Source organism: Castor canadensis, chromosome 9 (assembly GCF_047511655.1).
Source record: "Castor canadensis chromosome 9, mCasCan1.hap1v2, whole genome shotgun sequence".
NCBI lineage: Eukaryota > Metazoa > Chordata > Mammalia > Rodentia > Castoridae > Castor > Castor canadensis.
Genome location: NC_133394.1, coordinates 148,634,806 through 148,660,602, shown reverse-complemented (window position 1 = coordinate 148,660,602; position 25,797 = coordinate 148,634,806). Strand labels below are relative to the sequence as shown.

Sequence of the window (25,797 nt, the reverse complement as noted above, 5' to 3'; positions counted from 1 at the left end):
TGCTGCTGGCAAAGGGTGCAGTGGTTCGGGTGCTCCTTACAGAGCACAAAAACGCTTGTGTTGGAAATTCAGTCCTATTTCTTATTGCCCTGCAACTTTGGAAAAGGCTTTTAGCATATTAAGAACATCAGCATTTTCTTCTTTATAATGGGGAAAATACCCTGCCAATTTATGCCTTTGGGCTGTGATGTAGACCAATAGCCAAAACAAGGGACATGGAAGTGACCAAGCTGGCTGAGCAGAATGTGGCCTTGAGTGAACGCCATAGAGGTGATTCCACCCCCTTTACCCATGGCAATGTGAACCACTCAGCCTTCTGAGACTCAATTTCCTCATTTGTGAAATGGAAGTAACAAAGTACTGCTTCCTTGGAAGGAGGGGAATAACGTGGGTCACAGAGTGCAACGCCCCTAGAACGCAAGGCACCATAAGCACTCCCGTAAGTGGAATGACTGAGTCATTATTAATATTTTCAGAGGCATTCGTGGATGGTTAATGGCTGTGTTACAGAAGACATGCGGGTGAATCAGGTGATGCAACTCTCGTTAAGAGGCCCCAGGTCTCTGAAAGCCTTTCAGCCTAGGTCAGTACTGGGGTCTTAGTACTTTTCTTTATTATTGGTGCTGAGTTTGGCTGCCAAAGTGGATGGAAGGAGATGACCTCTCTCACTATTCTCATCTTCAGTGGCCCAGTGTTTGTGCCTGGAAAGAGTGTGACTGTTGTTCTGCTGGCCAGTGTGGTCAGGATTGAGTGCTGGATGGATTTTATTGTGACTTTGTGTTCCTTCATAGAGTCACCAGCTTCCAGTCTCTCCAGGGTTACCTGTGGCTTGGGTGCTGGAGAGGTTTTGGATGTTTTTGTTATAGCCTCTGCTCAGAGTCTCCCCACATGCCTGCCCTACACAGAGCATCTCCCTTAGTGTCCTTCCCACTCTACCCCTGTTGCCAGACTGGTTAGGAAGGCAGGACAGGTACTCTCTTGACTCCATTTTTAAATGGGCCCTGCACACCCCCAGTCTTGGGATGGGGCTTCCTCAGTGCCCCTGCATTTCTCCCCTGGCAGCCAAATGCTGCTTTGTGTCTTGGGTCAGTCTTTTGCATGAGTTTTTGGTGTCTCCTTTGCAACAGGTGCCTTGGATGGTATTAGTACAAGATCCCAGACCCAGGAATATCTCCTGTTCAACCCAGGAGTTTCTCCCATTCTCTATTAATCAAACAAATATTTATCAGTGCCTACTATGTGCCTGCTGGAAGGCTGGACCGTGAGGAATCAAAGAGGAATAGCAGCTTGGACTCAGAGGAGGACTCGGCTGCACCTGCAGGTTTTGCAGGTTCAGCTCTGTAGAGATTTGGGCTGAATCATTTCTTGCTTTGAAGGGCTGTCCTGTGCTCTGGACAATGCTTAGCACCGTCCCTGTCTTTTACTCCTGGATGTCAGCAGTACTGTCCTAGTTGCAACAACTAAAAATGTCTCCTGGGAGGCAGCACCCCCTCTCTGTTGTGAATCACTGATTAAAATGCAGAGGGTTATAGGTGTGAAAGAAGGGTTTAGCAGACAGCACCCTCCAGAAGACTTAGCAGAAGCCATGGGCTGAGCTCTGTGCTCACCTCCATCTCTGTGCTTCATATGACACTGAAACTGCCACTGCCTCTTCTGTTAGACTGTGGGCACCTTTACACTTTCATTGTGATCACAGTGTTTGGTACACACAGTAAGTGCTTAATAAATACAGTAGTCATTTAGAGTGAGACAGTTATAACCAACTAAGGGACTGAGATAAAAAAGAACAGGCCTCTAAGGGTGACTGAAGATCCACCCCACAGAGAGTTCCATCTCAGCATACATGAGAGAACTAATAAGAATCAACCCTCAGAAATGAGGTCGGAATCAAAAAGATATCAATCTGCTTGCCATAAAAACTTGATTATTCATTGATTATCAAAGCAAAACTCTCTCTTTATCTAAATTGAGGCCAAGACATTGTTTAAGTTTGTAAGACAGCTTCCCTCCTGGGGAAGTTTTTCTCAGTGACTTCACTGGACTTAATTTGAGGAGGTTGTAGTTTTGCTTGCAAAGTATCTGTCCCAAAGGAGAAATTGGTTTTACCAGGAAGCTACAAAGACAATGTGGCCACACAAACAGTATTAAAAATGGATGCTTAGACTCTGCCACAATTGTTATTAAAAAATCAAGTGAGGATTATTTTTTCCAAAAAAAAAAAAAACCCACTTCTATCCACGAAGTTTTCCTTACACATACGGGGGGCAGGTTATCAGTGAGTTTTAGGGGAAGGAAAGCTCAAACCACCAGCTGAGCATTCTCCTCTCCTTATAACTCTTCAGCTCCATCACTCCTTCCCTGGACAGGCTTTCTGCCCCTAGGGCAGTGCCCTGAAATGCCTTCCTCCCTGTCACACAGCCCCCCTAGCCCCTGGCAGGCTGCACCAGGTGCAGCTCTTGGTGATGGTAGAAAATAGTAAAGCAGGAGAAGGCTGAAGGCCAGTCTGAAGAAGAGCTCTGTGTGTGAACAGACATGGAGCTGGGGAGAGGCTCGGTGCTTCTTTCTATGAAATGACTCTCCCGTTTTCAAGGTGACTGACAGGTTGTTCATTTCCATCCATTAATCAGTATCTACCGAGAACTACTTTCTTAAAGGCACACGTGCTGGGGCTACAATAATCCCTGACCTTGCAAAGATGTCATGTACTGATTGCTTTGTCACCCACAGTGCTCTCTATGCATTCTTACAACAGCCACAAGGCCTGATAGTAAGAGAAGAAAAACCCAGGGAGAGGAGTAAGCAGACTAAGGCATAGGGCAGGTGTTACAATGGGGATGGATGGCTGTGTTCCTCTTACAAGAATATTTTAAGGATTAAGTGTCATTCGTTTGTTTAGTCCATTCTCTACAGAGAAAGCTTTTCCTTGACCTCCCTTATCCTGCTTTCATTATTTTTCTAAATCAAGTCTCATTTGCCATATTCTCTATTCTTTATTTATTTATAATGGGTTTCTTCCCGATGGCGTGTAGCCTTCTCTGTAGGGCAGGGAATTGGATTTTCACTGAATTGTCCCCAGAGTCTATAACTGTGTCTGACCCTGGTGGGCCCTGAAGACACGGTGAACTTGTGAAGACTTGAGTGAACTTGTTGAGTGACTGGAGTGTTCAACTGGGAGCGAGTGTAGGAGAGTGTACTGTTTCATGGCTCTTCTGGTTCTCTGTGAATGGCATTGCTTGGTAAAATTTGTTCTTTCCTTTCCTTACCTGCTATGGTTAGAATGCTTGTCTGTTCCAAAACTCATGTTGAAATTTCCTTGCCATTGTGACGGTACTAAGAGGTGATGAAGCCATGGGTATTTCACTCCCATGAGTGAATGGATTAATGCCATTATTTTCAGAGGGGGGTTGTTATGATGGGAGTGGGTTTGTTATAAAAGTGTGACTGACTTTGGGTCCCTCCCTCCACCTTCCTTCCTCTCTCCTATTCTCTTTGTCCGTCTGCCATGTTGTAATGCAGAAAGAGAGCCATTCCCCAATGCTGGCAACTTGAACTTGGACTTACATGTCTCCAGGATTGTGGGAAACAAATTCTGTTCATTATAAATTACCCAGTCTCAGCTATTCTGTTACAGCAGCACGAGCTAGGCTAAGATATTGTCAATATTAACAGAAGTCCTCTAGTCAAATAAACGCTGTGCACATACAATACACAAACAACAATGCAAACATTCAAAAGCATGCTCACACCCACTAGTAAGTAGGTCCAAACTAAAAAAAAAAAAAGGTAAAATCTTCCCTTTTATTAAAAAATTTAGACTAAAAGAGTAAAATCCAGTTCTGATAAGAGTTCTATGAGTGGGACATCCCCATGTGGGGCTTCCGAGAGGAGAAATTGAAGCAATTTTTCAAGACAGAAATTTTACAATGTGAACCCTTAACCTTTAAAATGTTTCTGTCCAATGGTTAAGTAAAATAATTAAAAATTCTGTATGGGAGGTATGGATAACTATAAAAATTCTCATTCTAAATTCTAAATTATTACATGGGAAATTATTTTGTAAACAGAACTCATTGTGAAAAAGAAGAGCAGGGATATATATAGTATAAAACCAGGATTCTTTTGCATGGAATATATTTGCATAGGAAATACTGGTGTGAAATGCATCAGAAATGTTATGATCAGTAACCCTGCAGTCTCCGGGGTGATTAATCTTTATTTTATGCATTTCTCCATTAAGAAAATTAAACACTAGACAACATTTTATTAAAAATGAAAACCGATTTATGTGTTTAGAGCATTTTCACCTACAAAATACTCTTATAAAATATCTGTTGTAGCCAGATGCTGGTGGCTCATGCCTGTAATCCTAGCTACTTGGGAGGTTGAGATTGGGAGAATTACAGTTTGAAGCCAACAGGCCGAGGAAAATAGTTTGTGAGACTCCCATCTCCAAAAATAACCAGAGCAAAATGTACTGGAGACATGGCTGAAGCAGTAGAGCACCTGTTTTCAAGCAGGAAGTTCTGAGTTCAAATGCCAATCCCACTTAAAAAAATAAAGAAAGAAAGAAAAGAAATCTGTTGTAGCCTCCCAACAGCCTTTTGAACTCAGCGTGGTTGGATTTTCATTCCTGTGTTGTAGCTGAGTTTCCAGAGGCTCAGAAGGCTGTGTGTTACCCATGCTGGGCTCTGGGCCAAAGGATACATTTTTCGGATTGGGCAAAATGATTTATTTTATCAGAAAGAATCTGGGAAACAAGATATATTTTATCAGAAAGATTTGAGTTTAGATTTTGACTGAAAAATGCAGTGAGCATTTGATAAGATGGCTGTGAAAGTCTTTAGCTTGATGCCTGGCTCACAGAACATCTTGAATAAGTGTTTCTTCTCCTTCCTCTAGACTCTTCCACAGGACCCAGCTGACTACCAGTCAGGTGAGTCAGCTCCCTGGACCTTGCTGAGCTTGACCTGCTCATCAGCAGACATGATACCTTGGGGAAGAAGAGCGGGAACAACTCCCTGTAGGTCATGAAGAACCCTACCCCTGACTGGTTGTCAGGGCCCAGCGTTTACTCACTGCTTCCCGCCTCATTTGCAGGTTCCAGGTTTGCTCCTCACAGGAGATGGAGGACTTGGGATGTAACAGAAGGGAAGTATCCATCACGCCCTTGAAATAGCGCGTATCTGTACAAAAAGAAAGCTATTAAACTCGTACATCACGTGGATGAGCAGACTAAAATCTACCAACTCTCCACATGTCTACAATCCCATCTAATCACCATGGTGCAGGTATAAACCTGTGTTTAACAGCTGAGGAACCTCAGGTGCAAAGAGGAAAATTATTGCACCTGGTTCACATGAATCCACATCTACCTTTGGCCTTGATCATCCCTCATTTTCTCATCCACCTGAGAAATTCTGCTAGCCCTCAAAGATTTGAGCTATGCCACACCATTTAAAATCTTCCCAAGGCCACACCACCAACACCCACCCTCACTCTCCTCCTCACACACTTGTCATGTTCTATCACATTTCTCTGATTATCTCTCTGTTTCTGTCACTAGATTGAAAGCTCCCTGAGGGGATGGGCTATGCTTTCCTTGTCCTATGTCCCCTGGTCAATTCTAAAATGGTGACTGACACAACATAGGTATTAAGTAAATGAATGAAAAATTATCATTATTATTTACAAGGTGATTCCCTCTAAAGAAAGTTCTGTAGGTTCCTTTCAGTGGGCCAGACCCTCAGAAATCACGCATCCTTCCTCTTTTCTTTTACAATGGTGTGTGCTATCTAAAGTTCAGAGAACCTGCTGACACTGTCCTGTGTGCCCAGGTGGGAAAAGGCAAGCTGGGTGGGCAGCTAGGTCTCTCCCTACTAATAAGTGACTTTTCTCCTATGTCTTGAACCACTCATTGCTAGTTACTACAAAATCAATCAAGTGAGATGAAAGTCTTCCCTGTACTAAACTCTTCTACCATGCAGATCTGGAGTAAGTCCTAATATTAGGAGCTCTATAATCAGACAAAGTGAGTTTTAGAGACTTGTTCAAAGTTACACGGTTAGTAAGTCGTGGAGGCAGGATTTTAACCTAGAGTGCTCAATTCAGACATTGCAGCATGGACACACGACTTCAGATTTTAGGCAAACCCTCAATGTTACCTGCATATTCAGATTCCTTTATAGGCCTGGCTGGTAAAATTTTCATGGATGTCCACGCCTCTGCTAGCTGAAGCTCGGGGTCTTCATAGTCGTCATCACTATGGCATTTTGCTCCATCCAGGACTGCAGTGAAGTTCCTTTTCTAAGCGGGTGGCACATTGGAGTGAGTCAAAGGAAGGGGCAAAGGTCACTGGCTGTGGCATCAGCTCTGGGAGTGATAACTCTTGACTTAAGAGTTGGGTCTAGGATCTTAATCACAAGTTTAATTCTTGTGATAGGCAGAATTCTAAAGATGATTCCAAAACATTCTCATCTCTGATTAGTCAACCAAATACCCACCTACGCACTGTATGGGGGACATGCAGATGTAAATAAGGCTATTAATCAGTTGACTTTAAAACAAGGAGGTGATCTTGGATTTCCTGAGTGAATGCTTAAAGTAGAAAGGGTGCCTGTGTATTAGTGCAATAATCTTATAGATAGAAAATACAAAGAATCCATTAAAAAACTATTAGAATTTAGAACTAATAAAAGATTAGGCAAGGTGCCAGAATATATAGTCAATCCTGTACAAAATTCAGTTTACTTGTATACATTAATAATAACAATTTGTTTTTTATAAAAAAAAACACTAGTAACAATTTGAAAATAAAAATTAAGAAAATAATGGCAAGTCAGGTGTGGTGGTTCATGCCTGTAATCCCAGCGCTTGGGAGGCTAAGACAGGAGGACTGAGATTTCAAAGCCAGCCTCGGGAAAAAGAAAGGAAGAAAGGAAGGAAGGAAGGAAGGAAGGAAGGGATATTAACCATAGTATCAAAAAGAATAAAATACCTAAAAGTAAATAATTAAACAAAAGAAATGCAAAACTTGTACACTAAAAACTGCACACACCTTGTTGGAAGTAATTTAAAAAGAACTTAGTAAGTGAAAAGACACTCCCTGTGTGTGGATTAAGGACTTAATGTTGCTAAGATAAGAATACTTCACAAATTGATACACAGATTCAACAGAATCCATATCAAAATCTCAGCTGCCTTTTTCTTCAGTTTTTGCAGAAATTGACAAGAAAAGCTAAAGCTAAAAAGTTAAAGTTCCTATAAAAACATTCTCTTCCTCCACCATATTTATACTGGAGAAAGATCACATGAGCCCAAGAGCAAGAAGGCAGACAGCTGTAATCCAAAGGCAGGGTCCTCATCTCTTGATTTCAGGGACTGTGAGAAGGCAAATGCCTGTTGTTTGAGCCACTCAGGCTATGGAATTTTTTTGTGGCAATCCAAGCAAACTAACATAGGCAGTTATCAAGGGACCTGGGGTTAAACCCGGAATGGCAGGAATGGGTACCAATCTTCAAGAAATATACCATTGAATGGGGTCATTGATTCTGTGCCCACAGAGACCAGGGATTGCTACCATGAATTCCACCTCCTTGGTCTTGTCTTAGGAGGAAGGATGGGCCAGGATGTGGAAGTTCTTGGTTGTGAAACCAGGTGAGACTGGCTTGGTAATGGCATGGCTTTGTAGCCACTCTGTCCTGGTCCTAAATTGTGGGTCCACTTTCTAACCAGTGGGAGGCCATGTCACCTCTCTGCCTCAGATGCTAAATCTGTACATTGGGGATGGCTAAGCCTACTTTATTTGGTCATTGCCAGAGGGTAACTATGAAAACACATAAAGGATCTTGGCATCTGCCCTATGATAGGGGCTCAGGGCATGTTAGCTCACTTCCTGCTGGTTGATGCACTGAGCAAGGCAGAGAGAGGTGTCCAGGGCTAAGCATAGCTGGCAGGTTCTGGCTTCCAGGAGGTTCCCAACACACACAGAAGACGAGGGTATGGAACTGGGTTCCAGAGCTCTATCCAGAAGTGAGTTCTGAGCTGGAGCACAGGCAGGGGCTCCACTGGGGGGTTGACAGAGGGACATTTGCTTTTGTGTTTTGTTATAGCAACTGCCAGTACTCCCCATGGTGCAAACTCTTTGCCTGCTAGAAGAACTGAGGATGTGAGCTGGAGCCTGTTTTCTATCTGGTCCAGACAGTGTGCAGCAGTGTTTTGCCCCCTGGAGTGAATATAATTTGTTTTATGCAGTGGGGGAGGAGAGAGAGAGAGACAGAGAGAGAGAGAGAAATGCATGCTTTAAATGTGAGTGATATCTCTCTATTTTCGGTTAGTCTCAGGGGTTCTTATCTACAGGCCCAATATTTACTACTCAAGAGTTAAATATTGTGTACCTAAGTAAGGGTCCATGGCTTTAATTAAAATTTTAAAGAGGTACTTCAACTAGTAATAAATCAATGATTTTACAGGAATATTCTATCAATCTGTTATCAATCTATCAATCTATCATAAACTATACATATATAAACTATTTAAATTTTATGCATATATGTTTTAACAATATAATTACTTCCTAGATATTTGAGTTAATATAAATTTTAATCTTTTTCTTTAGCTATTAAAATTTTTTCCAAATATTTCACATAGACTCAAAAGACCATAGCATATTGAACTATTTCTGTGTTATTGACTATTTAGCATGGTTCCAATATGCTGTCATTTAAAATACATTATTACCACTTATCACTGCATGTTTAAATAGTAGTCTGAAATTTAGGCTAATTCCTTAGGTTAAACTCCCAAATGTGAAATTATTGGTCCAAAAAATGGATATTTTTGTATGCATTACCTTCCAGAAAGTTTGTTTCAAGGTGAGATTTTGCCATGAGTGTTATGAAGTATCTTAGTCATATACACTTGCCAGCACCATGTGTTGGTATTTTTACCTGTTTTAGTTTCCACACTGACTGTGTGCATTAATTTTGTCTCCATCTTATAGCTGGGGAATTGGAATACAGTTTTATACCAAGATCCACTTGCTTTGTAAGTACCAAAGACTGACACACTAGTTAAGGGAAGCAGCTGACTTACATGATCGAGGTGGGGAAGAGGCTGGTTAATGGTCTGGTACTGGCCTGTCAACGAAAACATGTCACATGTCATTGAAATCCCCGTGGTTGCTGAAAACATTGAAAAGCCTGGGCCCTTGTTTTTCCCTAGAAATCTTGTGTTTGTTGCAATTAACTTTTTGTGACTGTATTTTTCAGAACCTAAGCATTCATTTCCATTTGTCTCAATCTATCTGTTGCTCTTGCAAAACAGGCATGGAAGAGGAGGAAAGGAAAGGAAACTCATACCCAGTGGTAACTATGGAGGTAGGAAGGCTCACTCTTCCCACAGCAGAGTAAAATTTGTAAGGCTAGAAAATGCCCCAGCAACTGCTCCCCAAGTTTTTACTCAACAGCTAGAGACCCCACACTGCTTGGCATGTTGTATTCACAAAACTCTTGTCCATGAGACTGTCTCCTCCAAGGTCTGTAAGTATTTTGAGGACAAGACTCAGATCTATTCATTCAGCCATCTCTACCTCCAGGCATATGTCCTAACATCCAGAAATTGAGCCATTGATTTTTTTTATTGTTGTGCTGAATGGGGGTACATTGTGGCATTTACAAAGGTTCTTACAATGTATCAAATATGTCATACTTTAATTACTCCCTCCACTGCTCTCCCCCATCCTCCCTCCCTTGATTCCTGGAACAGTTTCAACAGGTTTCGTTTTTGCATTTACATATATTATTTGCATACACATTCACACTTGTTCATCCTCCTACCCCTTTTCTTTCCACCTCTTCTCTCCCACTGGTGCCAACCCCCCCTGCAGCAGAACCTGTTCTGCCCTCCTGTTCTCTGATTTTGTAGAAGAAAAAAACAAAAGATAAAAAGAGAAACATGTTATTTTTGCTAGTTTGAGATAAGGATAGCTACACAGAGAGTTTCCTTGTGTTGTTTCCATGCATATATGTATTACAACCCCATTGGTTTTTCATCAGTGTTTGGGAAGAAGCCTCAGTCCAGGTTTCTTCACTCTTCACTCCCTCACTTGGACTCTTTTTTTTAAAATGAAACATGGCCTGAGGTCATGGTAGCATTGAATATTTTGTTTTAAAATTTACTTTCAGATTATGCAAAACCATACAAGAACTGCTCAGATGACTGACTGGATTTTTTGGCTCCTCAGAGACTTCATTTCCCTAAAGTGACATCTTAGTTTTGTATTGCTACAGCATTAAATGCAGGAAATGTTCTTATCACATTCTCTTTATTAGCACGTGCATGAGAAGTTTCCTGCTGGCTTCAGGACCAGAACTGAGAGTTTCTTAACCGTTGGTTCACTATGAATTAATGGAAAATATTATTTCTGGAAAAAAAATCATATTTCCTTTCTTCCTTTGGCTGCTAACTGGACTTTGTCCAGTTGTTGAAGAGCAGTATGGCACGGCCCTTTTCTAAATCTTGCCCCAGCTGTTATTTTCTTAAACCTTTGTCCTTTTGCCCTGGGTTCCCTCACCATACCAAAGTATAAAGTAAATAGTGTGGATTTATCAGCACATCCACCTCTTTTGTAAGGTGGTGACTCAGAGTGTGGCTCTGAGAACTATGGAAACACAGTTCTTTGGAATTTGCCTAGGACTAGTGTGTAGGGCAAGTGTTAACTATCCCCAGCTGATTTCCTTGAAATAATGAGCCAGGAGGGCCAGAATCCTGTGTGCACCTTCCTGTCCCTCCCCTCTCTGGTGAGGGATGACTCCCTGGGATAGAATGGCACCTTTCTACCCCAGAGTCCCAGCGCTGGGCAGAGGTTCTGCCTCACCTAAGCTCTCTGGCAGAAAGAACCCAATAAGCCCACAAGAATAATTTAAAAGAAGAAATACTACAGGTACTCAATGAGAATTTTATAGAGATGATACTGGATATGGTCAAACAAAATGTACAGGAGACACTCAAGAAATTCCAAGACAACAAAAACAGAGAATTTGAAAAAGCAAAAGAAGAAATAAAGGAAACCATAGAAGCACTGTATAAACACCAAAGTGAAACAGAGAACACGATTAATAAAGAGATAAATGAACTCAGGACAAAAATAGACAACAATAAAGAAGAAAACTGCCAAGATATGGAAAACCTCAGAAAAAAGAACGAAACAGAATTGCAAAACAAAATGGAAGGCCAATCCAGCAGAATAGAACAAACAGAAGACAGAATCTCAGAACTTGAAGATGAAATGGTAATTAAAGGAAAAACCGAAGAACTATTAATTGAACAGCTCAAGACCTGTGAAAAGAAAATGCAAGAACTCACCGACTCCATCAAAAGACCAAACTTGAGAATCATGGGCATCGAAGAAGGAGAAGAGGTGCAAGCGAAGGGAATGCGTAATATATTCAACAAAATAATAACAGAAAATTTCCCAAATCTAGAGAAAGATATTCCCATACAGATGCAAGAGGCCTCCAGGACACCAAACAGACCAGATCAAAATAAAACTATCCCACGACATATCATCATTAAAACAACAAGTTCAGAAACTAAGGAAAGAATATTGAAGGCTGTAAGAGAGAAAAAACAAATAACATACAAAGGTAAACCCATCAAAATCACAGCAGACTTCTCAACAGAAACATTAAAAGCAAGAAGAGTGTGGTGTGAGATCTTCCGGGCACTGAATGAAAATAACTTCAACCCCAGGATACTCTACCCAGAAAAACTACCATTCAAAATAGATGGAGCGATAGAAGTCTTCCATGATAAGCAGAAACTAAAACAATATGTGACCACAAATCCACCACTACAAAAGATTCTTCAAGGGATTCTGCACACAGAAAGTGAAACCCAACTTAACCATGAAAAGACAGGCAGCACCAAACCACAGGAAAAGAAAAAGCAAGACAGTAGAGAGTAACCTCAACTTAGGTACACACAATCAAACCTTCAAACAACTAAGACAACTAAATGGCGGGAATCACCACATACCTGTCAGTACTAACACTTAATTTTAATGGACTTAATTCACCCATCAAAAGGCACCGCTTAATGAAATGGATTAAAAAGGAAGATCCAACAATTTGTTGCTTACAGGAGACTCATCTCACTGACAGAAATAAGCATAGGCTAAGGATGAAAGGCTGGAAGAACATTTACCAAGCCAATGGCCCCCGAAAACAGGCAGGAGTAGCAATAAAAAATACTTATCTCAGACAAAGCAGACTTCAAACCTACAGTGATCAAACGAGATAAAGAAGGACATTCCATACTAAAAAAAGGGGAAATAGACCAAAAGGAAATAATAATTATCAACCTATATGCACCCGATGTCAATGCATCCAATTTCAACAAACCTACCTTGAAAGACCTAAAAGCATATATTAACTCCAACACAGTGGTTGTGGGAGACTTTAATGCCCCATTATCATTAATAGATAGGTCATCCAAACAAAAAATCAATAAAGAAATCCAAGATCTAAAATATACAATAGATCAAATGGACCTACTCGATGTCTACAGAACATTTCATCCAACTTCTACACAATGTACAGTCTTCTCAGCAGCCCATGGAACCTTCTCCAAAATAGATCATATCCTAGGGCACAAAGCAAGCCTCAGCAAATATAAGAAAATAGAAATTATACCATGCATACTCTCTGACCACAATGCAGTAAAAGTAGAACTCAACAACAAAAGTAAAGACAAAAAACATGCAAACAGCTGGAAACTAAATAACTCATTACTTAATGAACAATGGATCATTGATAAAATAAAAGATGAAATTAAAAAGTTCCTGGAAGTCAATGAAAATGAAAACACAACCTACCGGAACCTATGGGACACAGCAAAGGCAGTCCTGAGAGGAAAGTTTATAGCCATGAGTGCATATATTAAAAAGACTGAAAGATCCCAAATCAATGACCTAATGATACATCTCAAACTCCTAGAAAAACAAGAACAAGCAAATCACAAAACAAATAGGAGAGAAATAATAAAAATAAGAGCTGAAATCAATGAAATAGAAACCAAAAACACCATACAAAGAATTAATGAAACAAAAAGTTGGTTCTTTGAAAAAATAAACAAGATCGATAGACCCCTGGCAGACCTGACTAAAATGAGGAGAGGAAAAACCCAAATCAGTAAAATCAGGAATGCAAAAGGGGAGATAACAACAAACACCATGGAAGTCCAGGAAATCATCAGAGACTACTTCAAGAACCTATATTCAAATAAATTTGAAAATCTTAAAGAAATGGACAGATTTCTAGATACATATGATCATCCAAAACTGAACCAAGAGGAAATTAATCACCTGAATAGATCTATAACACAAAATGAAATTGAAGCAGCAATCAAGAGTCTCCCCAAAAAGAAAAGTCCAGGACCTGATGGATTCTCTGCTGAATTCTATCAGACCTTTAAAGAAGAACTGACACCAACCCTCCTTAAACTGTTTCATGAAATAGAAAGGGAAGGAAAACTGCCAAACACATTTTATGAAGCCAGTATTACACTTATCCCAAAACCAGGCAAAGACACCTCCAAAAAGGAGAACTATAGGCCAATCTCCTTAATGAACATTGATGCAAAAATCCTCAATAAAATAATGGCAAACCGAATTCAGCAACACATCAAAAAGATCATTCACCACGACCAAGTAGGCTTCATCCCAGGAATGCAGGGGTGGTTCAACATACGAAAATCAATAAACGTAATAAACCACATTAACAGAAGCAAAGACAAAAACCACTTGATCATCTCAATAGATGCAGAAAAGCCTTTGATAAGATCCAACACCATTTCATGATAAAAGCTCTAAGAAAACTAGGAATAGAAGGAAAGTACCTCAACATTATAAAAGCTATATATGACAAACCTACAGCCAGCATTATACTTAACGGAGAAAAACTGAAACCATTCCCTCTAAAATTAGGAACCAGACAAGGATGCCCACTATCTCCACTCCTATTCAACATAGTACTGGAATTCCTAGCCAGAGCAATTAGGAAAGAAGAAGGAATAAAAGGAATACAAGTAGGTAAAGAAACTGTCAAAATACCCCTATTTGCAGATGACATGATCCTATACATTAAAGACCCAAAAAACTCTACTCAGAAGCTCCTAGACATCATCAATAGCTATAGCAAGGTAGCAGGATATAAATTCAACATAGAAAAATCATTAGCATTTCTATACACTGATAATGAGCAGACTGAAAAAGAATGTATGAAAACAATTCTATTTACAATAGCCTCAAAAAAAATCAAATACCTAGGTGTAAACCTAACAAAAGATGTGAATGATCTCTACAAGGAAAACTATAAACTTCTGAAGAAAGAGATTGAGGAAGACAATAGAAAGTGGAGAGATCTCCCATGCTCATGGATTGGTAGAATCCACATAGTAAAAAAGTCGATACTCCCAAAAGTAATCTACATGTTTAATGCAATTCCCATCAAAATTCCAATGACATTCATTAAAGAGATTGAAAAATCTGTGAAATTTATATGGAAACACAAGAGGCCACGAATAGCCAAGGCAATACTCAGTCAAAAGAACAATGCTGGAGATATCACAATACCTGACTCAAACTATATTACAAAGCAATAACAATAAAAACAGCATGGTACTGGCACAAAAACAGACATGAAGACCAGTGGAACAGAATAGAGGACCCAGATATGAAGCCACACAACTATAACCAACTTGTCTTTGACAAAGGCGCTAAAAATATATGATGGAGAAATATCAGCCTCTTCAACAAAAACTGCTGGGAAAGCTGGTTAGCAGTCTGCAAAAAACTGAAACTAGATCCATGTATATCACCCTATACCAAGATTAACTCAAAATGGATCAAGGATCTTAATATCAGACCCCAAACTCTAAAGTTGATACAGGAAAGAGTAGGAAATACTCTGGAGTTAGTAGCTATAGGTAAGAACTTTCTCAACGAAACCCCAGCAGCACAGCAACTAAGAGACAGCATAGATAAATGGGACCTCATAAAGCTAAAAAGCTTCTGTTCATCAAAAGAAATGGTCTCTAAACTGAAGAGAATACCCACAGAGTGGGAGAAAATATTTGCCAGCTACACATCAGACAAAGGACTGATAACCAGAATATATAGGGAACTTAAAAAACTAAATTCTCCCAAAACTAATGAACCAATAAAGAAATGGGCAAGTGAACTAAACAGAATTTTCTCAAAAGAAGAAATTCAAATGGCCAAAAAACACATGAAAAAATGCTCACCTTCTCTAGCAATAAAGGAAATGCAAATTAAAACCACGCTAAGATTCCACCTCACCCCTGTTAGAATAGCCATCATCAGCAACACCACCAACAACAGGTGTTGGTGAGGATGCAGGGAAAAAGGAACCCTCTTACACTTTTGTGTGGAATGTGAACTAGTACAACCACTCTGGAAAAAAATTTGGAGGCTACTTAAAAAGCTAGACATCGATCTACCATTTGATCCAGCAATACCACTCTTGGGGATATACCCAAAAGACTGTGACACAGGTTACTCCAGAGGCACCTGCACACCCATGTTTACTGCGGCACTATTCACAATAGCCAAGTTGTGGAAACAGCCAAGATGCCCCACCACTGACGAATGGATTAAGAAAATGTGGTATCTATACACAATGGAATTTTATGCAGCCATGAAGAAGAACGAAATGTTATCATTCATTTCTTTCAGGTATTGAGGGGGTGGGGGAAGAGGGAGGGGGCGGAGTGAGTGGTAAGGGAGGGGGTGGGGGCAGGGGGGAGAAATGACCCAAGCCTTGTATGTACATATGAGTAGTAAAACAATAAATAAATAAAAATAAGATCCCTGGCAGATAAACCACAAGTTTTCTGCCCTTCAGGGTAGCAATGTGTCCTTTCTCAGGAATTAAGTGAGTAAGTCACCTATTAGAGACCAGCTGGCTGGGAAGGTGCAATGAGCATAGAAGTATTAGGGATCTGCTCTGAGTGCCTCTGTGATCTAATTCAGAGTTCAGTATAATTTCATTGTAAGAAATTGGTCTCTTTGAGTGTGATCATCCTACAGACATCCCCATGGGGTGCTGTGGGGAGTCTCTTCTCTCACCAAAGCCCCAGATGCACTTCATGTCACTTCTGTGTCTGGGCCTATCCCACCTGGAGTCTTCACCTTTGTCACCTCCCCTTTCCTTCCCAGTTGCTCATTGTTCTTTGAGATCTGATGTCCCTGCCTCCTGGGGCTTCCCTCTACCACTCCAGGCCATGTCAATCTCATTGAAGTATTATAGCATTTATTTTCTGTCTCACTCACCATGACACAAAACCAGGCAGTGTCTGATGGCTTCTCTGTCATGTGCACTCACTGTCTTTCCTTAGGGAAGGATTTGTCTTTTATGTCTTCATGTCCCAGAATCCTTATCAGATATCATCAGTGCAGCTCTGGGATGTATAATTTTGAGCACAGTTCTAAAACTGTACAGCTGTTCATATCACCCATCATCCACGACAGACTGTTCAATTCCCTACATGAAGCCCAGAACCCAGTGCCTTGGTCTTCTCACTGCTCCCAGTTTCTTGTGACAAAAATTCTCTCTTGAATCAAACTTCAGTCAGACTCCTCTGAACTCTGTCTCAAAAAGGACCTGGATTCTGGGCCTCTGTTTGTCTCTGCATTGTCTAGTTTTTTGTTTTTTGGTTTTTTTTTTGGTAGGACTGGGATGGCTTGAGTAACACCTCCAGTCCGTGCATTTTTCGGTTTTAACAAGAATCCTACCAAGTCAGGTTATCCAAAATCCCCTACCCTCTATATTTAATTGGAGTCCTCATTCTTCCCCATCCCCTAGGGGATGTCTGTTCCCTCTGGCTTGCCTTCAACAAGAATCCTGTTGGATCACTTAAGCCAGAGTTCCCCTTCTCCTTGTTTCCTATTAGTAATTTTTCATTCTCTGACCCTACCTTGAACTTGGACTATAAATTCCCACTTTTGCTTCTTGTATTCAGAGCTGAGCCCAGTCTCTCTTCTACTGCAAACCCCCATGGAAGCAGTCCCTGTGTCTATCCAGACGGTCCTGAATAAAGCCAACCATTCTGTTCTTTAACAATGTTGTGAAAATTTTTCCTTACCATTTTCTCTCCTCTGAACTCCAGAACATCAAGCTGTTTTTGAGTCTCTGTACCACATCAAGTTCCTTAAAGGTAGGGAGCTTGGGGTGTGCTGTTTCCTCTGTCCAAAGTGTTCTTCCCTTGGCTGTGCCTGGATTCTTTCTGGCTCTCAGATAGTACCTGGATGGCATCTCCATTTTAGGGCTTCTCTGACTAGCAGTTTCCACTATGAAGAGCACTTCTCTGTCCTGATTCCTCACACCATAAGTACCTGGTCTGGCAGTGTGAAAGCCATACCCAGTTTTCCCACCAGACCCAGTTTCCTTTTCCTGTGGGAACTCAGTGGGTACTTCTTGGTTACCCCTGTACTGGGTGGGCTTGGCGTGCACTATGGCTTCTGGGACATGGCAGATGTGGTGGACTCCATCTAGGCTGGCTCATTGGGCAGATTGCCGCAGTCAGTGGCTATCCAGAAACAGAGGACTACAGGACCCTCAGGGGTGATGGAAACCTTTGGGTAGAAATGAGCGTTTGGAAAAAGACCTCCTTCAACCCATCACCAGTGGATTGTGATGTGAGCAAGAAATAAGCCTTTATTCTATTCCCCACTTCCATTTGTAGTTTATTCATTGTAGATTTTAGTCCTGCCTAATTAATACAGCCTCTCTAGTTTCTCCAAAGGTTCTAGGAACAAAGCCAATCAATACATTATATAGTTACAGACTATAACTGTAACTGCCTGCCTCCCCCAAGGCCATGGCAGGATTTCAGGCACTTGATCACTTCTGTAATCCAGCCAATTGCAGAGCCCAGCATATGGTAAGTGCACAATACATGAAGAGTCAGTTGTCAGACATAGCACGTGGTATAATGCAAACGCCCCAGAACTGGGAACCAGTGACAGAATCTCAAGTAGACTCCATTTCTGAGTGAGCTTGAGAATGACTCTCCCTCGTGCTGGGCAGCAGGTCATCACAAAGTGGTCCACTCCAAACCCATGCAATTCCCTGTGTCTTCCTGGAAATGAAGGATAGGTTGGTGCTATAATTGCTCTAGTTTGGATCTTGACTATCCCCCAGAGGCCTTTGTCTCCCAGCCTGCGTTGCTTTTTTGGAAGTGGTAGAATCTTTAGGAGGTGGGGCCTAGTAGGAGGAAGTTGGGTCATTGGAGACTTTGTCCCTTTGAAGGAGCTATTGAGACCTCAGCGTCCTCACATCACTCTCTTTGCTTCCTGGCTATAATGAGGTTTAGATCTTGCATCTTCCTTGCCATGCTGTGCCTCCTCACTAAAAGCAATGGGATCACTTGACCATGGGCTGACATCTCTGAAACTGTGAGCTAAAATAAACCTTTCCTCTTTTAAGGTTTATGATCTCAAGTATTTTGTCATAGTGGTAGAAAGTTGAATAACACAGCTGGCTTTTTAGAGACAACCATTTTCCAAAAAGAGAAAGGAAGGTGCTAGCTAGCTTTTCACATCACCTCCTGGAAGAGTTATGGGTGTGTTGTGTGGCTCTGTGGAGAGTCATTCATCACTCACGGGCACCAAACAGCCCTAGAGTAACTGGCTTCTGCGTGCCCCTCAAGGAAACACCCTTTTACAAAAAATAACATTCCTCTGAAAGTTATTTTAAGAGGGAGGTGGAGATGAATATGTGTGGCAGAAAGCCCCAAGGGGTCTCTTACAGGTAGAAAGACATTACCCCAGCCTGCGCCACCAATGCAGGCACCTGTCCTCGTGCCTTCAGGAGCAGAGCCAAGGATGGCAAAGGCACAATGTCCTTCAAGCCGAAGTCCCCTGACCATGAGCATCAGACCATTTTAGGTGCTTAGAAATGAAATAAAGAAGGAAAGCAAGCAAAACCTGGGTTCTATGTAAACCCATGGAATGCTCTGCTTTTTACAAAACTCCTATGGTGGCAATCTTAACCCTGCAGTTTGAGGACCAAAGACTGAGACCCTGCCAACCTCTTCCAATGGATGAGCCATGAAAGTCAGACCTAGACACTATTTTCACTTGTAAGTTGTAACCAGAGTTCTAGGCCAGAGGCTCAACTTTAGGGGTTCCCACGAGTCAGGTCCAGCCTCTTGCCCCAATTTGCCAGTTAAAGAAATGAGTAGTGATGGAGGGCACTATTTATTGTAGGCATGCTACAGGAAGAGGCAGAGTAAGCACCTCAGCCCATCTTTGGGGTATAAACATGAGTTTTAGGTTTAGATAAAGGAAGGATTGTGTCTGGAAGAGACACTCCTGGTCAAAATGTGGCCTGGTTGATAATGATCTCAGTTCTGGTTCTGGAAGGGGCTCCAGAGAAGTTGTTACTGCTGTCATCACTTGAGTGGAACAATTGGTTCCCATGAGAAGATTACTCCTGTTCCAGGTTCAGCCTCATCATCATAGGTAATCGTTCTCATTTGAAGGGGGGTTGGTCTGTCCTGCAAAGACTCTGTTGCTCCTTTCCTTTGGTGTAGTTTTAGTCCTTTGTCATAAAGATGTTATTAATAAGTCCTGTTTCTAGGTCCTGCCTGGGAGCGGGGGTTTGATACAGTGGGTGGGGGGAGGAGGTGGGGAAAGGGTGTAAGAGGGTGAATATGGTGCAAATACTGTGTACACATGAATGTAAACAGAAAAATGACACCTGCTGAAACTATTTCCCAACTGGGAAGAGAGGGGGATAAAGGAGAGTAGTGGAGGGGGTGAATTCAAGTATGATATATTTGACATATTATAAGAACCTTTGTAAATGCCACAACATACCCTCCCCAGCACAATAATAAAATAAAGAAAAATAAATCCTGTTCTTCCTGGAACCCAAGGTGATTGGAAAAGAGAGGCTCAGAGTAAAGGAGATCAATGTAAAATGGAGGCAGGGTTGCTAAGCTTTTCTCCTGCTTTTAGTTAACTTGTGGACCCAGGTGAGGAGTTAGTGCTTTTTAATGAAAGCAGTTTCTAAGTACCTGTTACATAAACACTTCTGTGCACTTGAGTCTCTAGAGCTATACGCTGGTACCATTGTCCTCACCTTCACTTGGTACTTTTACAGGGACAGACCAGCTGGCTGAGCCCTCAAGGGCAGCTGCCGTGGGATATCCCCATCAAGGGCAATCATGAGCTGAAAGACTCCCCAGCATGTCCCATGACAAGAATATGCTTGGCTGGTGTGAGAAGTAAAAATAGGAAGCCTGCAGAGTTTGAGAACGCTATCTCTTTAGGTTCTATGTTTGTCTTTCCAAGTTCAACTTCAGGACCAAATCTTTCTCATCTGTTCATGTCTTTAGCACTGCTTTCAGCTCTCTAATAGGAACCTTTCCCACTATTTCGTGCTCATTTTAAAGCAGAGTGTGTCATGTGGCTTTTTCAGCATTCAATTTTGTTGACACCTACCTGCTGATCCTTCACAGGGGTTACTCAAACCAGGTTCCCTACGGCTGTAGAGCTCAGGGAAGGAGGAACCACAGTCTGCTACAGACCCCTCATCTAAAGGCGAAAGACAGAGGGCAAACTTGTTCGGCACACAACCCTAGGCACATAGTGATGGATTTGCGTTCTACTCTTCTGGTTTCCTTCCAACTTACCTAACTTCCCTTGGGCTCAGTTTACTTTATCTATACAGTGAGTATAATAAATCAGAACCCTGCAGCTAAATTATATAAGGTTATAAAATGTCTGGCACTCAATGTATATTAGTTTCTTTCACACACACACGCACATGCATACACATCTTGCTCTCTCTTGACAGAAAGAGACTTGGTCATTTAGCTTTTTAGACATTCCAGTTTTATTTGAAGAACTACAGCTCCGTGATCTAAGATTATGACCTGGCAATTTTAAGTCACAAATATCTTCAGAGGAACATGAATGAATCGTTGGGAGAACGGGCTTAATGTTCTCATTTTGAAAACTCAGTTCTGCCCTCGACTTCTTAATTTCCTCATCTACAAAGTATGGTATTACAACCTCTGACTAGCTGAGTCCTTGAGACCTTATAGTTTCATTTTTCTTTTAAAAAAAAAAATCTGTGCCCAAAGCTCATTACTGCATGTTACCTTATGAACCTACTGCAAGTTAGAATGGATAGATAGACAGATGAGTGAATAGATGCTGAGAGGCAAGGTAGCTGCCCTCCCCCATTCTTCTGAGCCCTTCAGAAACCCGGTGAGATGAGCTGATGCTGTTGTCTAGACCACTGGCAGCTGTGGCTTGGTGGGGATGATCTTGATAGTTGCATCTTTCTTGGCCTCAGCCAGTGATTTGCAACAGAATATCCTAGAACTACCTGAATTGGAAATTTTAGCTTGCTAAAACTAAGGCTCCCTGGCCTCACGATAGGCTTGTCAAAGTGTAAACCCTGGGGTGGGCTTTAGAATACACATTTTTACTGCTGGGTTCTTCACTACAATGAATTTTGAAGGCAATCATTAGTCCTTGGGCTAGCCATATTCAGATGATGTGAAACCCAGGCTTGTCTTACAAGAACTAGGTGAACACCTTGTTGCAGTAATTCAGCTCTCAGCTTCTTGATTTGTTTCTTTTCACCAATATTTTCAACACCTTGAAGACAACCAGGCTGACTTCAGCCTCAGCTCAATTATTACAGGTAGGGCTGGGATGTAGCTTGGTGGTACAGCGCTTGCCTGGCATGCGTGAGGCCCTGGGTTCAATCCCAGCACCAAAAAAGAAAAGACAAAAAAAAAAACCTCTCCTCAATTATTACAGGCATTGCAACCTCTAGAAACAACCAGCAGGGGGCATAAGATGCACACATATTCTGTCCCTGCCTTTCTTCCCTTTAATCCTAAAATCCTTTTTAATGTTGCTTTTAAAAGTGAGGAAAATCAACCTTTAAGACTTCTTTCCTTAGAAAACTGGAAAGAAAAATCAAATGTTCCTGAACAAAATTAAATTTTTTGTCTCCTTAATCGAATCAGCCAATATCTATTTTTACCAGGGTTTTTATTGCATATGGTGACTTAAGAAAGAAGGACCCACTTCCTAAAATAAGGTGATCTTCTCCAATTTCATTCTTCATGCAGTGGAAGTAGAAAAATTCATGAGTTTATTTTATGGAAAAAATACAGCTCTGTTCTCTGCATATACACCTCTGAGAAGGTATTGACATTGACAGATTGTCAAGCTGGAATATGTGTCTGTCTTTTCCAGGCCTGGAGTATTTTTCTTAAAGATTTTTTTTGATAGACTGCCTCTAGTATACAAAGCATATATTACTGTGGAAAAATTAGAAGGCAAAGATATTCAAAAAACAAGAGAATAAAAATCACTACTGTGTCATATCATGACAACTGCTATACATTTTGGTTGTAGCCAAGCACACCCACACTCACACACACAGAGTACAGTATACGTATATCTGTTCAGACTGTGTACATCGCCTGTAACAGGCCATCAACATATCTGTGCCAATGAACATGCTTCAAACCATGAACGTAAGTGGCTGCATAGCATTTTCTCATATGCGTGTTGCACCGTATTTTCAATTAATTCCATAGTAAACTAAAAGTAAGTTGAAGTGTCTGGGAATGCTATAAATATCCGTGTGATGGTTATGCCTTGGTGTAAATCCTTATGTACATCCTTAATTACACCGGGTCTGTTCTATTTTCGTAGACATTTGCAGAGGCTCCTAAGTATGCATGGGTTGACCATTGTGATTTGCAAGTAATTTTGACGGGGTGTAGATTCGTGGATGTGTGGGCAGGCCTGGGCAGCTTTATCTCAACTGCCTTGGGAAGGGGGTGTTGATTTGTTTTCTTTTCCTTGCTTATGTTTCTGTAATGTTGTTTATGGAATGGAACACCCACCTGTCAGTCAGTTTTTCTCTGCCTTTACCAAGAAGAGAAAGGAGAGAGTGGGGAGAGATACAGACAAGTACAGCTGGCTACTCTGTTTTCCCCACGTGGTTTCCAAGTCACCAGCCAATGTATCAGAGAAGTGACTTTATTCCCAGCCACTCTGCCCCTTAAAATTTTGTGTAGTTTGGACCGGGGGTGTGGATTAAGTAATCTATCACTTGCCTAGTGTGTGTGAAACCCTGGCTCAATTCCCAGTACAAAAAAAAAGGAAGAATTTTCTATAATTCCCTCTAGTCGTCAGTGGATTATAGGCAAGAATGAGAGTGAGAAGTAGATGGTGTATTTGAGACCAAAGGCTCCAGTACAATGTGGAAGCATCCATCTTTGAAGAATGCAATCTTTGCTAGCCCTGATGAGGAACTTTCACAGGAATGCTTCTGACTGAGGGGTTGGAGCTGGGTGCCCATCCCCTATTTATACGCATACTTTGTGACATCACTTTGGCTTTTGTGTGCTCCACAGGAACCTTTCAAAAGTGTCTGCTGATTACATAACTCCCCACAATCCCATAATTTCTTGACATGTTTTCTCTGGCTTAGTGCTCAATTTTTCTGTCTTAATTTGAGGATCACGTGTAGCCATAAGCTTTCTGGGGAAGTTCTCTGGGACTTCCCCTGAAATAACAATCCCCTGAGACAAATAGTACATACTTTTACTCAAACTGTAATGGGCTCCCACTGTATGCCTGTTTCCCTGAAACTGGCTGTGAAAGGGATACAGGAAAAGCATGAAATATGAAATATGATTTCTGAACCACTCATTTGCTCAGCACATATTTTTTGGGAAACTTGCAATATAGTGTTTAGTTGAATGAATATTAAAGTGTAGCCACAATCCTGGCACTTAGATATTTCTGTTTCACGGATGAAGGAACTCAGGATCAAGAAACAGGTGCTCTATTCAATACTGCACAGCTAGTAAGTGAAGGGCCAGATTCATACCCCACTGCCAGCTTCCAGAGTTTATGACAGTCACAGACCTGCTATACCCTGGGAGCAAATGGAGGGAAAGACTGCAAGAAGCTAACGTCATGTCATATAGGCATGTTATCAGAAGAAACACAGCTTTCAAGAGGTGCAGTCCAATTTTCTTTTACCTGAATCTAGGCTGACTTTAATGGCTTGATTGTAATCCATAGAGTGTGCTGGAAGTGACGCCATGGGATTTCTGAGGCTAGGTCACAAGATGCCGTAGCTTCTCCTTGGTCTCTTGCAGTGCTTGCTCTTTGACCTTTCCTTCCTGGGATGCTTCCTCTTAAAACACTTCACCACTCTTTTACAAACTCGGCCTAAGTCAACAGGCCCGGTCTTCCAGTTGTTCAGGCCCAGACGCTGGCTACCTGAGTGAAGAAGCCCCCAACAGTTTAAGTCTGGAAAGGAGGTGCAGACATTGAAGAGTCTGCAGAGACAGCCATTGCCCTGTTCAGTCCAAAGTCCTAAACTTCACAACCCACAAGCACAATAGAGGGTCCCTGTTTTTTTCTGCCATCTCAACACACAAAGGGAATGGGAAGAGCAGTCCAATTAATTGATGCTGACATCCCCGCTGGTTAGATAACAAGGACCCCTGACTCACCTTTGGCACAGCTGAGGGGAGGTCATGACCTAGGGCAGAAAAGAGAACCAATGTGAATGTCAGCCACTTGAGTTCAGCCACCTCCCCAAAGGAGCGGGCACTTTTCAAAGGCCATTTCACCAGGCACTCGAAGAGATTCCTTTATGTCTGTATTACCATCTACTTGAAGGAACGTATTATTAGAGAAAGTACAAAAAATAAAAAAGGCGTGTAGAAGAAAAAAAATCAAGACACACTTTTTATGATTCTCCTGTACACGTGTGTGCGTGCGCGCACGCAGCTGCATGCATACATTTAAACCTATGCATATAAAATAATACGAGAATGTATAGGGCCTTACAAGCACTTTATGCATCTTCCAGTGTTATTCAAAAATGTGATGTTTATCAGCTCTGTGATAGTTTGGAGGGGGATTTGGTTCTTTCTGGTTTTGACTGTTGTAAATAAGATTGCGACGTGCATCTATTTTTGCATTTTTAACCTCATCTCTGAATATTTCCATGGAAAGACTGTAGTATAGTGGATTGAGGGGCCAGATTGTGTGGCTGCTCTAGGACCAGTTGCTTTCTGGATGGGCTATTGCCAATTCATATTAATTTATACTCTTACCCATAGAATATGAAGTGACCATCCTACAGTGTCTCACTACCATTAAATCCATACTTCTGACACCATTTTGCCTACTTGCTACTGATTTCTTCTCTTGACTGTTTTACTCCCTTGATGACTAGTAAAACTGAATTATCAGCCTTTTCTCCAATGGTTTTGGGCCATTTGCATTTCTTCTTTGGTAAATTACCTGTATGTATCTATGTCCATTTTTCCCACAAGGGCTTTGTGCAGTCACATTAACCACCATTGGACAGTGTGCTTTGGGGAGCAGCTTTTCTCTAGATTTCGGGCTCTGATCTGTAAAGCCCTGGGGTGATGGAAAGCTCCAAAGGATGGCACTTCCGTGAGCCAACTTGTTTGTGCCTTTAAAAATCCCTGGCCCTTGCAGCACACCTTTCCTCCGAGGCTCTTGAAATGCGTCACAGGAGCAATTAATTGAGCATCGCAACGTTCTCCGGGTGTAAATATTTATGAACCCTATTTAGTGTGGCTGGGACATTGGGCACACAATAGTTAAGCAGTGAGGTGTTAGTAACTAGGAGACCATGGTTCATGAATCCAACTTCCAGCTTACACTCTTGTCGTCTCTTAGCCAGTTTA

At 41.5% G+C, this 25,797-nt stretch overlaps 1 protein-coding gene and 1 long non-coding RNA gene across 5 annotated transcripts in view; one reads left to right on the top strand and one right to left on the bottom strand.

Moving 5' to 3' along the window:
- Positions 1-24,617, bottom strand: part of Clnk (cytokine dependent hematopoietic cell linker) — an 81,803-nt gene extending 57,186 nt beyond the window's left edge. For 2 of the 3 annotated variants that reach the window (XM_074042611.1, XM_074042612.1), the window contains exons 1-5: positions 24,586-24,617; positions 24,107-24,349; positions 9,091-9,134; positions 6,162-6,303; positions 5,077-5,183 (exon numbers count right to left, since the gene is read on the bottom strand). In XM_074042611.1, the coding sequence (XP_073898712.1) occupies positions 5,077-5,183; positions 6,162-6,303; positions 9,091-9,134; positions 24,107-24,170 (357 nt within the window). In that variant the 5' untranslated portion in view covers positions 24,171-24,349; positions 24,586-24,617. The remainder of the gene's footprint in view (positions 1-5,076; positions 5,184-6,161; positions 6,304-9,090; positions 9,135-24,106; positions 24,350-24,585) is intronic. The other variant, XM_074042613.1, reaches the window with a different exon arrangement.
- LOC141411011 (uncharacterized) lies at positions 387-9,440 on the top strand. Of its 2 annotated transcripts, none has more exons than XR_012435876.1 (3): positions 387-583; positions 4,900-4,933; positions 8,999-9,440. It is a non-coding gene; the product is annotated as an uncharacterized lncRNA (long non-coding RNA). The 2 variants fall into 2 exon arrangements; XR_012435875.1 differs by lacking the exon at positions 8,999-9,440 and adding an exon at positions 5,098-5,259.
- Positions 24,618-25,797: the final 1,180 nt, after the last annotated feature.